Below are 14,865 nucleotides of genomic sequence, written 5' to 3'. Positions count from 1 at the left end.
AGAAACGGTGCATGATAACGACCAAACACACCGCCAAGATGACAACTGCCTTGCTGAGGAAGCTGAAGGTGAAGGAGATGGAGTGGACAAGTATTTCTCCAGACCTGAAACCTATTGAGCACCTGTGGGGCATCCTCAAGAGGAAGGTGGAGAAGCGCCATGTGTCTAACATCCAGCAGCTCTGTTATGTGATTATGGAGGAGTGGAAGAGGATCCCAGAACCTGTGCAGCTCTGGTGAACTCCATGGCCAGGAGTATTAAGGCAGTGCCAGATAACAATGGTGCTCACACAAAATATTGACACTTTGGACACAGTTTTGACATGTTCACTTAGGGTTTACTCACTTTTTTTGCCAGCTATTTTGACAATAATGGCTGTATGTTGAGTTATTTTCAGAGGACAGTAAATATATACTGCTATACAAGCAGCACATTGACTACTCTAAAATATATCCAAGTTTCACTTCTATAGTATTGTGACTGTCCATTGAGAAGATATACTAAAATGTTTGCTGAAATGTGAGGGGTGTACTCACTTTTGTGAGATACTATATATATATATATATATATATATATATATATATATATATATATATATATACAGTGGAGGAAATAATTATTTGATCCCCTGCTGATGTTGTAAGTTTGCCCACATACAAAGAAATGAAGGGTCTATAATTTTTATGGTAGGTTTATTTTAACTGATAGAGACAGAATATCAACCAAAAAATACAGAAAAAATACATTATATAGAGATTATAAATTGATTAGCATTTGATCAAGTGAAATAAGTATATGATCCCCTACCAACCAGCAAGAATTCTGCCTCTCACAGATTGGTTATGTGCCCATGTGTAACACAGATTAGTCCTATCACTTTAAGAAAGTACTCCTAATGTCAGCTAGTTATGTGTATAAAAGACAGCTGTCCACAGAATCTATATCTTCCATTCCAACCTCTCCACCACCATGGGCAAGACCAAAGAGCTGTCAAAAGACATCAGGGACAAGATTGTAGACCTGCACAAGGCTGGAATGGACTACAAGACCATCAGCAAGAAGCTTGGTGAGAAGGAGACAACTGTTGGTGCCATTATTCAGAAATGGAAGAAATACAAAATAACCATCAATCGCCCTTGGTCTGTAGCTCCAAGCAAGATCTCGCCTCATGAGGTAAGGATGATCATGAGAAAGGTGAGGGATCAGCCCAGAACTACACGGGAGGAGCTTGTTAATGATATCAAGGCAGTTGGGACCACAGTCACCAAGCAAACCATTGGTAACACACTACACCGCAATGGATTGAAATCCTGCAGCGCCCGCAAGGTCCCTCTGCTCAAGAAGGCACATGTACAAGCCCGTCTGAAGTTTGCCAATAAACATCTAATGATTCAGAGAAGACTTGGGAGAAAGTGCTGTGGTCAGATGAGACCAAAATGTAGCTCTTTGGCATCAACTCAACTCGTTGTGTTTGGGGGAAGAGAAATGCTGACTATGACCCCAAGAACACCATCCCTACAGTCAAGCACGGAGGTGGAAACATTAAGCTCTGGGGCTGTTTCTCTCGTAAGGGTACAGGATGACTTCACTGTATTGAGGGGCTGATGGTCGGGGCCATGTACCGTCAAATCTTGGACGAGAACCTCCTTCCCTCAGCCAGAACACTAAAGATGGGTCATGGGTGGGTCTTACAGCATGACAATGACCCAAAACATACAGCCAAGGCAACAAAGGAGTGGCTCAAGAAGAAGCACATTAAGGTCATGGACTGGCCTAACCAGTTTCCGGACCTTAATCCTATAGAAAATCTGTGGAGGGAGCTGAAACTTTGAGTTGCCAAGTGACAGCCAAGAAACCTTAAGGATTTTGAGAGTATCTGTAAAGAGGAGTGGACCAAAATCCCTCCTGAGATGTGTGTAAACCTAGTGACCAACTACAAGAAACGTCTTACCTCTGTGCTTGCCAACAAGGGTTTCTCCACCAAGTACTAAATTATGTTTTGCTTGGGGATCAAATACTTATTTCACTCACTGAAATGCAAATCAATTTATAACCCATATAATATATGATATTCTGTCTCTATCCGTTAAAATAAATCTAGTATAAAAATTATTGACCCTTCATTTATTTGTAAGTGGGCAAACTTACAAAATCAGCAGGCAATCAAATAATTATTTCATCCACTGTATATATATATATATATATATATATATATATATATATATAAACATATAGATCACACCTACCCTGCCTTTACCTCAAATTGAAAATATAAAAAAATGGTTTTGATGAAAAACTTAAATGAAAATGAGTTTCAAGTTTGCCTTGGCAACTAACTAAAATAAAGTAAGTTAAAGTATTAAAATTACTCAAACCAATATATATATAAAACGGATTTAAAAAAAATGACACTAAAAAAAAGCACATGAAAGATTTAAACTAAAATTAGAACTTAAAATATAAAAGTTGTTAATAAATTAATAAATACTATAATACTATCTATATAAATAATACTAAAATAACACTTGAGTTATGCAATAACACTATATATGAGCAGAAACAGGCTTAGGCACAGCCCTACCTGTTTTATAATTTATTGAAGTAATAATATAGAAAGAAAACTTTAAAAATAAAGCAATCTAAAATGCTAAGAAAAACTAGTTTATAAAAATGCAACTGAGGAATGCTTGATTGCAACATTCAGCAGGCATACAGACGGACGGACGGATGGATGGATAGTTTCATTCTAACAAAAGAAGACAGATTCAGGGCTCTTGGGTTGAGTCCAGTGCTTCCTCCTCTGTGCTGAGTTTGACCTCCCCCATGGCAGCAAGCTCTTTAGCTGAGACAATCTGTAGCTCTTCTACCAAACTCTGTTTCTTCTCCTCTTCCAACCATCTGTAGTTGTAATAGTTCATGATGAAGAGGAAGATACCGCCGACCAGCATCATCACACCACAAGCAAAGTACATGTATTTATAGTCCATGAAGATGTCAACCAGTAAACCTGAGGAAGAAACCTGTTAATAGACTTCCTGAACAATATAACACGGAGAGATATAACAGTGAGGACTTACCAGAGATTGGTGGTCCCAGCAGGACAGGCCCACACTCTATAATGGTAGCGAGCCCAACCGCACTGGAGAACCGCTGTGCTCCCACCAAATCCGTGAGTACCTCGAAAAGAAGAGCACACACCATGCCAAAAGCCAGGCCAAAAAACACAGCGTACACCACCAGGCCTGTGTAACCTGGTAAGAGCGGACACATCAGATGGCACAGGCCATTATATATCACAGCGAAGCTGAAGAAATACTGGATCTTGGGCCTGATCCATCTGGTGTTGGCGACCAGACCCGTTCCTGGACGTGCGAACATGTCCACTAGAGCAAATATGGAGAGCAGGAATGCTGCGGAGTATTCGTCTATCCCCTGATGCTTGGCATATGGTGCCAGGAAGACCACTGGGGCAAAAAAGCCAAAAAACATGAGCACATTCCCCACCAGATAGATGAGGAAGCCTCTGTGCTTGAAGAGGGTTACATCAATAAACTGGTTGACCTTTACGGCACGGCCTGACTGCTTGGACTTGTCTTGTCCAGCTGTCTGAGGGGTGACGTCCAGATCCCCGCTGTCATTTTCATCAGTGGTTTGGCTCGCCGCTGGTTTCATCTTGATGGGCCGCATAAGGGCTCCAGCTACGCAGCAGTTGAGCACCACTCCTCCGAGGATGAGGAAGCTTCCTCGCCATCCAAAACGGTCAAAGAGAAACTGGTTGAGGGGAGCCAGGGTGGACAGGAAGACTGGGCTCCCTGCCATTGCCAGGCCATTTGCTAATGGCCTTTTCACAAGGAAGTATTTGCCAATTATCGTAAGAGATGGTTGCAGGTTAAAAGCTAAGCCAAAGCCTGTAAAACAAAAGCATTTTATGTGCATGGTCAATGAGTTAACATTTAACTAAGTACATGACATATTACTCCAATAAAAGTACTTGAGTAAAAGTACTTACTTCTGAGTAAAAGTACCGTAAAACTTCAAATAGTAGCCCGGGCTTTTATTTGCCCAAATCGTCGAACTGCACCGGCTTGTATTTGAGACAGGCGTCTATATGAGACAGGCCTTTATAATTTAGTGTTGAGATGTTGTTCATTGAGTGTATAGGCCTGTCTCTAATCTCTAAAAATCTCCAAATGCTCCACGTGAAACTGCGGTCTTCCGAGCTTTTACTATCGCGTCAATTGATTTTGATTAGTATGAGCGAGGGAGAGAGAGCAAGACAGCGCTCGTGGTGTTTGAAGACGCGAGAGTGCGCGCGCGCGGCCGGGGCTCTCTCTCTCTCTCTGCTTGTAACGCGCCCTGTCAGGCGCAGCAGTCATTCTATTCTACATCACTCATCGATCAAAAAAGACTTTGGAGGGACAAAAATGTGCTTTGGCGGCCGCCAAAAAGCGGACGATCTGACGGTTTTAGAGGATTAAATACAACCCGAAACTAAAAAACAGACCCGGCCTCTATTTGAGACCGGCCTTTATTTACCCAAACCTGCAGCCACACCAGGCGTGTAAAAGAGACAGGCGTCTATTTGGGACTCGGCTATTATTTGAAGTTTTACGGTACTTACTTCTGAATTTAAGTATCAAAAGTAAATGTACTGATCTGTGAGGATTTTACATACTCCATAATTCTCAAAAAAAATTGTTTTATATAGCAAGGCTGCAGTAATTTGCTAAAAAGTGACAGTAAAGACATTTATAATGTTACAAAAGATTTAAAATACTGTATATGCTGAACTTCTAAACTTTCTATTCATCAAAGAATCCTAAAAAAAAATACATCATGATTTGCACAAAAATATTAAGCAGCACAACTGTTTTCAACATTGATAATAATCAGAAATGTTTCTTGAGCATCAAATCAGCATATTAGAATGATTTCTGAAGGATCATGTAACACTGAAAAAAATTCACAATATTACTGTCTTTACTGTATTTTTTATCAAATAAACGCAGCCTTGGTGAGCATAAGAGACTTATTCAAAAACATTTAAAAAATCGTATAGAAATGATTCTAAATAGGTTAGTGTTCAATCTAACATTATTATGAATTATCATTATTAGGAGTCAGCACACTGGAGCAATGAGAAACATATTACACCTGGTTTTTGGCTCATTTTGAGTCAGACAAATGCAGTGATTTGTTAACTTGAGACTCACTTTGAATGAATCATTGAAACAGTGAGTTTCTAACTGCTGCAAATCCGAATAGTCGAATTCACTAATGAATCATAGAATGTGATTCGTAAACCAGTTGAATACAGTTGATTCCTAAGAATGATTCGCTCACAAATCGGACATTGCTGTTGTTGGGTCTCAGGTCAGGTTTCAGTTTCTCCATGTCAAAATAACAAGGAATGGCATGTTTTTTTCTGAATTGTAGTGAATTAAAAAGCCAGAGCTTCTATTTAGTGCTTGAATTTAACCCAGAAACAGACAGCTTTGACCTTGAGTTTGTAATCTTTGATCATTCACATGCAGGGGCGGAACCCTAGTGCACTGACACTGACCAATCAGAATGAAGCATGCTTTTTACTAGCAGAAGAACAATGTCACAAGAAGGGAACTGAGTTACAATCTATATACTATGTATTTATGTGTTGTGGTCCACTATGTCCTCATTTCTCAGGTTATTGCTGTGATTAAGATTAAAATATGTACCTCCAATGACTCCCACGCATAAATACAAATGCAAAATGGTAGTGCCAAAAGACGCTGTTACCATAGCAAGCCCAACCATTAGCCCACCAACAATCACCACTGGGCGGCTACCATAGCGGTTGACCAAAATGCTGCTCACGGGTCCTGCAATGTGAGAGAAAAAGGTGATGCAATGCTCATATTAGGTGTCATGAACCCAAAAGAATTACCAAAACGTTGACCTCTAAATTTGTTATACAAAGAAGACTAAAAAAAAGAGAGCACCGCTCTGAGACTCTCATATTGTGCAACCATGGGGACAAAGTAATCTTTGATTTGGGTTATTTGGTTACTTTTAGCACACATTGAAGTGCTCTGCTTGTGGGAGTATGCAATGCCAAGCAATATCGCGAAAATGACTCACACGCATATCATTGTGCCATCAAATCATTATGCAAAGTTGAGTAATATGCTTTCTAACCTCCTGCATACATGGTAGCCAGCATGATGGAGGAGACCCAGGCTATCTCACTGTAGGAGATGGAGAAATACTCCTGGATTTCTTTGAAGTAGATGGTGAGAGACTTGGGGAAGGCGTAAGAGAAGCCGATGGAGATGAAGGATCCCAACACCACGGCCCACCCCCAGCCGCCATCGGGAGGGGTATAGCCCAGGTTTGTGCTAGCTGATGGGGGCATGTTTTGTTTTTAATTCCTCTCTAAAAGAAAAAAAACCCATATGATTTCATTAGTATTCTTCATTAAAATAACAGAACATTGCTCTGAATTAACTACAGAAATCATGCAGGAACTTTCCTATTGACTGATAAATCTTTGTACACATTTAATTCCCAATGCACTTCATTTAATTCCCAATGCACTTGATTTATGTATTGAAAGCTACACTTCCACTAACAAAAAAAAAAAATTATAGGAAAAGGATATAAATGTCTGCGACACAAAATTAGTGACCTTACCTCTCTCCATGAGTACAATGAGCTTCCAGATGGCGATGTTCAACATGTCCTGCTTTCTTTATTTTCTTATCAGTTCTCTTTCTTGTGGTTCTCCATATCACGTGAAATGCCTTGCCCCCTTTTTAAAGAGAAGAGAGAGAGAGAGAGAGAGAGAGAGAGAGAGAGAGAGAGAGAGAGAGAGAGACTGAAAGTGTGATTATATTTCTGAAATCTGACCAAAGAGCAACTCAGAATTCCTGTTTGCATTATTGGCATGGTTATAGGTTAATAAAATATTAGTAGCATGTTATATGTACAATTACACGCAGATACATACAAACAATTAAAAGTTAAATTAAACTACATTAAAAACAAAAAATAAAATAAACAATTATGTATGATCAAATCAGTAGGACTTGCAGGACAGTATTGTATAGCATTGATATACTATTATAATAGGCTACTTATTAATATTTTGAACATGCTTTTATTTTTAAATGTTCCGTTTGGTATTTTAATTAAATTTTTGTAATTTTGCAATGTGATTTTTTTTATCTTTCTATTAATATTACAGTTTTTTTATATCTTAGACACTAAGCTAAGGCCTGGTTTCACAGACAGGGCTTAGAATAAGCCAGGATTAGTTCAATTAGGACATTTAAGTAGCTTTTATAAACGTGTCTTAGAATTACTGGTGTGCATCTTGAGACAAAACAATGGCACTGACATATTTTAAGATATGTCGGAGCAAGTTACTTAAAGGGTTAGTTCACCCAAAAATGAAATTAATGTCATTAATGACTCACCCTCATGTCGTTCCAAACCCGTAAGACCTCCGTTCATCTTCGGATATTTTAGATTTAGTCCGAGAGCTTTCTGTCCCTCCATTGAAAATGTATGTACGATATACTGTCCTTGTCCAGAAAGGAAATAAAGACATCATCAAAGTCGTCCATGTGACATCAGTGGGTTAGTTAGAATGTTTTGAAGCATCGAAGATACATTTTGGTCCAAAAATAACAAAAACTACAACTTTATTCAGCATTGTATTCTCTTCCGGTTCTGTTGTCAAGCCGCGTACACGAGTCCGCAGTGACGCTGATGACGTAAGACGCTGCTGACGTGTTATCTGGTGTGCCTGAGCTTCGTTTACAGTCTGAGGGAGACGCACGCTGTAAACAAAACAATCTTCGCAAACATGTCTAAGGATTTCGACACAGAGGAAGACTTGCATTTTTTTGCCCAGCCATATTTATTTGAACCCCAATACACGGACGCACCAGATAACACGTCAGCAGCGTCTTACGTCATCAGCGTCACTGCGGACTCGTGTACGCGGCTTGACAACAGAACCGGAAGAGAATACAATGCTGAATAAAGTTGTAGTTTTTGTTATTTTTGGACCAAAATGTATTTTCGATGCTTCAAAAAATTCTAACTAACCCACTGATGTCACATGGACGACTTTGATGATGTCTTTATTTCCTTTCTGGACAAGGACAGTATACCGTACATACATTTTCAATGGAGGAACAGAAAGCTCTCGGAATAAATCTAAAATATCCGAAGATGAACGGAGGTCTTACGGGTTTGGAACGACATGAGGGTGAGTCATTAATGACATTATTTTCATTTTTGGGTGAACTAACCCTTTAAGGTTAGACCAGCTCAAACATACATTTAAGTCTGGGACTTGACACTTGAAAGTGTCACTTGAGGTCCACTCGGTGAAACCATTCACTCGTATAGCTAATCTTCAGACAGATGGTGCGTCCAAAATCACATACTGAGTAGGTAACTACATTTGAATTTACTTTGTGACCGTTAAAAAGCAAGTTCCATATAGTATCAATATGGGTAATATGAATGAAATGTGGACATACTACATGATCTGCCATGTTGTTATTGCCACGTGACCTGTCGCTTCACTTCCATTCATAAATCCCCTTCCGTGGCCTCATGGGATAGTAAAGTGACCATCGAATGTGCACTTCACAATCTCAAATTCTTTAGAAAACGTACATTCGATATTTCAACTTATATAGCACTTTAAAAACAAGTCAATAAAATAAAATCCCTTGATCTTTTGACAAGTATAGGTAGGAACCCCCAAACGGACGCCAAAGGACTAGCGCTGATGAAAGTCGACTGTGTTGTCGCCTCGCATCGCCTGCATCGGGGGCAAAATTCTGCACTTGAGAGAACTACAGCCGACTTTCAACTAGCATGCGTGTTCTGCACCTGCGTGTTAATGAGAAAACTGTCTATTTCTGCAGATATATTCATCTACATTCCTCATTCGAAATGGGAAACCGCTGATCACTTTCTTTATTCCACTCCGCTCATGTTAATATAAAAATATTCGCCAAGGAACACTCAGGTAAGATGACGTCAAATTAGAACAGCCTTCTGTACGGTTTTGACTTCTTTGCTGCTGTTTTGTTATTATTCTCGTGCACTGACTCGTTCACCAAGCTGAACAGCCAATCAGAGTTCTCCCTCTCACCGACGGCGATTCTACATGCTGAATCGGCCCAATAAACCCAACAGCGTCTGACTAGAGCCAACGGTGTGGAACACGCCGAAAAAACTACGTCGGCCCGAGCTTAAGAGGTCATTGTACTATAAAAAAATCCTGTAAATTTTAGAACTCAAAACTTCCTTGTTAGGCCAAAAACAGCTTTCATTGAAACCAGCTCTGTCACATTATGACTTAATAGTGCGAGAGAGACCGCCTCTGCAGAAACAGACTTCCATCTACATCATCGTATATTTGGCCCCGCCCACTGGATATATATAATTGTCCTCTTTAGCCACATTACTAATAGATAAAACCAGGGCTGCACCCGAAAACTTAGGCAGCTGATTTTGTTGCCTCGCTGCCCTATCAGGCAATGACTTTGCAGGCCGCATTTGAAGGCACCTCACGAAACTGACTTTTTTCGGGCAGACTTCTGAGGCAGCGTAACGGTTTAATGATTTACAGCAAAATAGTGCAAGTTTTGGTGATAACTAAGCGAATATTTAAGTACTACAGTAGTAACTTTTCACTAAAAATGATAAAAATGACAACTTTCAGACACCATCTTTATTTTTTAGTTCAACTGTCACAGAATGGAAAGCACAGGATTGTGGGATATCAAAGGATAGGCTAAATCTATGCTGCCTTCAAAAATCGATCAGATGAGGGTCTCTCATGAGGCAGGAAGTGAAGCTAACTTTGGATTCGGATGTACCTTGATGCCTTCACCTTGGAATGCGTCCTCCCTAGGCAGCATTTTTAAGTTTTCGGATGCAGCCTAGGTCAAAAGTGTGACCATGGCTGTGAGTAGCACAGGGTTCCAGCAGATACTTAAAAAAGTCTTCAAAAGTATTAAATTAGATTTTTAAAATTGAAGGCCATAAAAAGTCTTAAAATGTGCGGCATGGTGTAAGTGGCTCTGTCACCTCACAGCAAGAAGGTCCCCGGTTCGAGCTTTGCATGTTCCCCCGTGTCAGCGTGGGTTCCTTACAGGTGCCCGTGCTCTGGTTTTCCCCACAGTCCAAAGACATGCAGGTTAGGTGGATTGGATATGCCAGATTGTTGAGTGTGAAGCATGGTGTGAAGGTGTCCCAGCACTCTCAGATGTGACTGGGTTGTGTCAGGAATGGCATCTGACGTAAAACCTGTGCCAAATCATGTGTGTGTAAAGCGGACCCTGCAAATGAGCCGAATTCTGGCCCCCGCCAAATTATTACCTCCAGTATTGGTAGGTTTAGGATTAGTTCAGGGGGACAGGGTTTGGATTAGACAATCAGGTAATGACTTCAACTAGGGGGAAATCATTTGGCAGGGAGTCGAAATTCGGCACTGAATGAGCGGGAATAACGCTAGGAAAGAGAGAGAAAAGTCTTAAAACGTCTTATTTTATGAGAGGTCTTACATTTTAGATGACACTTTGATTTAGACATATCTAAATCCTTTACCAAATTAAAACTAGGCCTATATAGTTAGCGTTCATTTATTTTTTATTTAATTTGACAATTATTTGTATTATAGGCTACGGATTTGCTCACGTCACGTGACAATTCACTTTCGCGCATTTACGACAGCATATCCTCTCCTGCACGCGAAAGAAAGAGAGATGGAGAAGAAAATGGGTAAATTTCAGTTCAAATGTAAGTAAGTACATTATTTATGTGCGTAGGGATGTGCCATATGTATCGTCTAATGATATTGTAATTATTGTTTTAATAATGTGCGAGCTGACGTCGAGTTCGTCACTCGCTTTCACTGCGTGATGTATGCAGAATATGGCCTTAAAAAAAATCAAAATACAAGAGCATTTTTGCCCCGATGAGTTTTTTTCTTATAATTACATGATGATGTAGTTATATTACAATTTCACACGAGCAAGAGTGCCATTTCCACCAAATATCAGCACTATTATGATATTTATTTTATACAACATGTTAATGAACAATAAGTTATAACACTGTGAGTTACATTTTATATTGTTTATTTCGCCAACGAAAATTCCAAAATGAAACCACTTCAGAACGAGCCTCCATGCAACAGACAGCGATGATTTTTAACTGACTGAATCTCTGCATTTTAAACGAACGAAACAATCAATGATTCAATGACCCATTCACTTGTTTCTTTCTTGAATGAATCAGCCGTTTAAACGAATCGGTTGAACGAATGACTCGCTCATTAAGACAGTGACCTGCTGCCACCTACTGGCGGTTTTAGTTTCATATTTAAAGTACCCTTGAAAAGTTAAAATTAGAAATCATTTCATATTTAGCATTTAGCATTATTCATACAATTGTTATGCAGTGTAAATATATTAAGCCACGTCTGATGCTGCTTCTGTGTCACCTCTGCACTGCGAAGATGGATTTTGTTGAGGATTTAATTTGATTGGTAATAGCCCTATATTGTGTTATTATTCTTATTGAATTTAATTTGAATGTTAGAATTTGACATAAAAGGTGATGAATACATCCAATAAGTTTTAAAAAATGCCATTATAAGTAAATATTCCCCTGGAAATATTGCCCCTTAATAAAAAATAATAATTTCTGTCACTGCTGTGAACTGACCACCGCATAGGAAATATGAATAATATGAATATGTCTTTGTGAGTCAGCTGTCCACAACAGGCCTAAACCAGCCATTATACCAGGCCAGCACAAAAACAAACTCAGCAAAATAGCATCTAATTATTGCTATCAACAAAACTTTGAAAATATCGAGATATACTTTTTTGTCAATATTGCACACCCCTAATGTGCAGTATTAATTTTAATTTCTTCAGGTCTTAAAAAGCCTCAAATTTGACTTTAAAAAATGTGCAGCACCCCTGTATATGTAGCATCACAAACGGACTTTGTCAAGTTAAAAGAGTCAACAAGGTCAGAGAACTGCCTTACCAATGGGTTAAACTGGCAGAATACATGAATGTTAAAGTCCCTAATAATTAAAAGATTGTCAGTGGTTCGGAACAATAAAAGAAAGAATAATAATAATAATCCTGCACAATGAACAGTGTTGGTCAGTTCCAGTTTAACCAGCTGTAATTCAAAATTAAAAGTATTGCTCCACTGATAGTATAGGCTATGAATACCATTTATCCAGCCATGTTACTATCATGTGACCTACCTACCAGCATCAGTTGCGTCACTTCACTTAACTCGATCTCTGATCTTTGGTTGTAGCATCGATCACATCTTCCAAACTAGCATGGGATAAATGTACCCAAAATGTCTGACTTTCACAACAATCTAGGATTTATATTCTTCATCTCTGCCCTAACCCTCACAGCTTCTATCCTCCTTGATCCTTAACTTCTTCCTTTCTTACTATAAGACCTCATTATCTGATGCACTGCTTTCATTATCATCAATACTGTCTGGAAAAGGTACAGCTTTTCCTCTGTCTTCTATAAAACCGAACTAACATTTACCACAAACACGGGCAAAAAGGCTATTATACTGCCTGCAAGTAATGAACAATAGTGCAGCTACACAAATATACATTTATGCATGCCATTTTTTGGTCTTTTATGTATTGTTTTTACAAATTGTGCATTAAAAATGACCTAAAACTTTGGTCGTACAATGACATTTAAAAAAAATGGAATTTATATATATTTTCTTTATACATATTATCTTTCTTAAATGAACTCACTGTGGTGCCTTGACAGCATGTGACCTAACCTGCTAATGTCAATGGGTGCCGTCAGCTGTTTGATTACAAACGTTCTGCAAAATATCTTCTTTTGTGTTCAACAGAACAGAGAAACTCTACAGGTTTGGAACAACTTGGGGGTGAGTAAATGATGACAGCAATTTCATTTTTGGGTGAACTATCTCTTTAAGGGGATGTCATATATGATATCACTAAATTTATTACTATTATTATTATTGGTTGGACATATTAATGTACTTTAAATGCAATTTTACCCCACCCACCTCGACCAGTGGATCCGGGAGTAACGTTAGGCCCATTTAAAACATTGGAGTTCGCGGGGGGCTAACGAGTTCAGGCAGAAAACACCGGGTCTCTCAGTTAAAATCAGAAAATCCAAATTTTGCTAAACAATAAAATCGCGAAGTATTGCGTTTTATTTCCCACTGACCTCACATTCAGAAGTGCAGCGAATATACGCGCGCATTCCTCGTGGTCTTCGTTAACCGTCCGTCTCGTGTTTTGTTTTGTGGCGCTTCTTTTTAAAAGGTGAGAGATAACTCCAGCGGTATATGGATGGACATCAGGTGCTTGGAAAAGGTGAAACCATGGCCACCGGTGATTGTTTTGGCGAGCCACAAAGTTAATTGAAGCTTGAATGTCCAAAATAGTTCCCTCAACAACCAAGCACAAAAACAAAGACATTAACATAAAATCACAAACCATTAAGTTACCGTACTAAAGTGTTCGGGAATCGACGGCTTGCCGTACAACATGCTGGCGCCATCGCCTCTCAGTTTGCAATTGTAAGACACTTTTTTGCAAAACGCTGCACTCTACATTAGGCACATTATTCTAAACTAACAGCTCTTGCCTTGCGTTTGATGGTTTCTGTGTAGGTTTACTATACAAAAACACATTTTTTGAATGTTTGCTTTTGCAAGAGATGTGTTACGTTTTGCATGTTGTGTGCGTGTTTTGTGGTTTTGTGTGTAGAGAAAAGGAGCCACGGTTTGAGAAATTGTGTGTAAGCACTTTAACTTAGTTTTCAATGCAACATTTCTCATTTTCACTTTTTTTTTATCTATTAGTATTGTATTCTATTTCAGCTTTATTTCAATTACCGAAAACAACTTCTTTTCTATTAATTTTATTTAACAATAACAACAAAAGAGGTTTCACCTAGCTAGCATATGTGATGATCGATGGGAGTCAGTTCCCCGGCTCTCCAGTGGGTGTCAGTGTTGTGTAAGTGTCAGCGAGCAGGCGGCGCTGTTTCCGGCCTAGTGGAGGCTTTTGCTGTGAGGGCCTAAACACATTCCTACTAATTCATCGAATAGATTCACCTTAAAATTTACCAATATCTTAATGCAGTAAAGATTCAGAGAATTTTTGTTTTAACACTCACACTATTGTAATGAATCTAAGGCATTTGCCTAGCTAGCTCCTCTGCTTTTGTGAATGTGAAAATATATCATTCATAATAGCCTATGGTACTTTTTTATTCTAGAAAACTATCTTCATTGAATATAGTGAATTGTTTTTTAAGTGCTTCAGGGTTTAGTTAATCCGTTTAGGTACATTACTCGTTATGTAACATCCAAGTGTATTGCATTTGTTTGTTTTTTGCACTGATTACTGATATAATATGGTAAAGTACATTGCATTTCTCTTTTTGGAATGAACACCATATCTACTTTACATATTGCTCATGAATCAGTTGCAGTTCAAGCACAGGAAGTTATGGTGGCTGCACTATTTTTTGCTCAGGGCTCATATTCACTAAAGGAGTGTCTCCTATTTCTCAACCGGCTCTGATGGGGGAAGGGATTAAACAAAGGCCTACGGCTCCACACAGACAAACAAAAGAGCTTTAATGCGAAATCCCACACAATTTAACCAGCTAACGGATATTTAGCTGCCATTTCGTAGTGGGTCTGTGCAAACAAGCGTGTGTTTTTTAGAGTGAGTGAGGCCTAGTTCTTTCTCTCCCTCTCCTCGGTGCTCTTTCCCGCACTCACTGCTGCTGATCCTGCCAGTGC

At 39.1% G+C, this 14,865-nt stretch overlaps 1 protein-coding gene across 1 annotated transcript; it reads right to left on the bottom strand.

The window, feature by feature from the left end:
- Positions 1-2,667: 2,667 nt before the first annotated feature.
- On the bottom strand, positions 2,668-6,404 carry slc16a7 (solute carrier family 16 member 7). Its single transcript, XM_056249992.1, has 4 exons — positions 6,175-6,404; positions 5,715-5,858; positions 3,078-3,908; positions 2,668-3,007 (listed from the first exon to the last, which is right to left on the bottom strand). The coding sequence occupies exons 1-4, from the start codon at positions 6,389-6,391 to the stop codon at positions 2,766-2,768; spliced, it is 1,434 nt and encodes a 477-aa protein (XP_056105967.1). The 5' UTR covers positions 6,392-6,404; the 3' UTR covers positions 2,668-2,765.
- Between the last annotated feature and the right edge of the window lie 8,461 nt (positions 6,405-14,865).

Source organism: Rhinichthys klamathensis, unplaced genomic scaffold (assembly GCF_029890125.1).
Source record: "Rhinichthys klamathensis goyatoka isolate OS25496 unplaced genomic scaffold, OSU_Roscu_1.1 h1tg000066l_1, whole genome shotgun sequence".
In the NCBI taxonomy this organism is placed as follows: Eukaryota; Metazoa; Chordata; class Actinopteri; order Cypriniformes; family Leuciscidae; genus Rhinichthys; species Rhinichthys klamathensis.
Note: the sequence above shows the minus strand (reverse complement) of the source record. Positions and strands in the feature narration are given on the sequence as shown.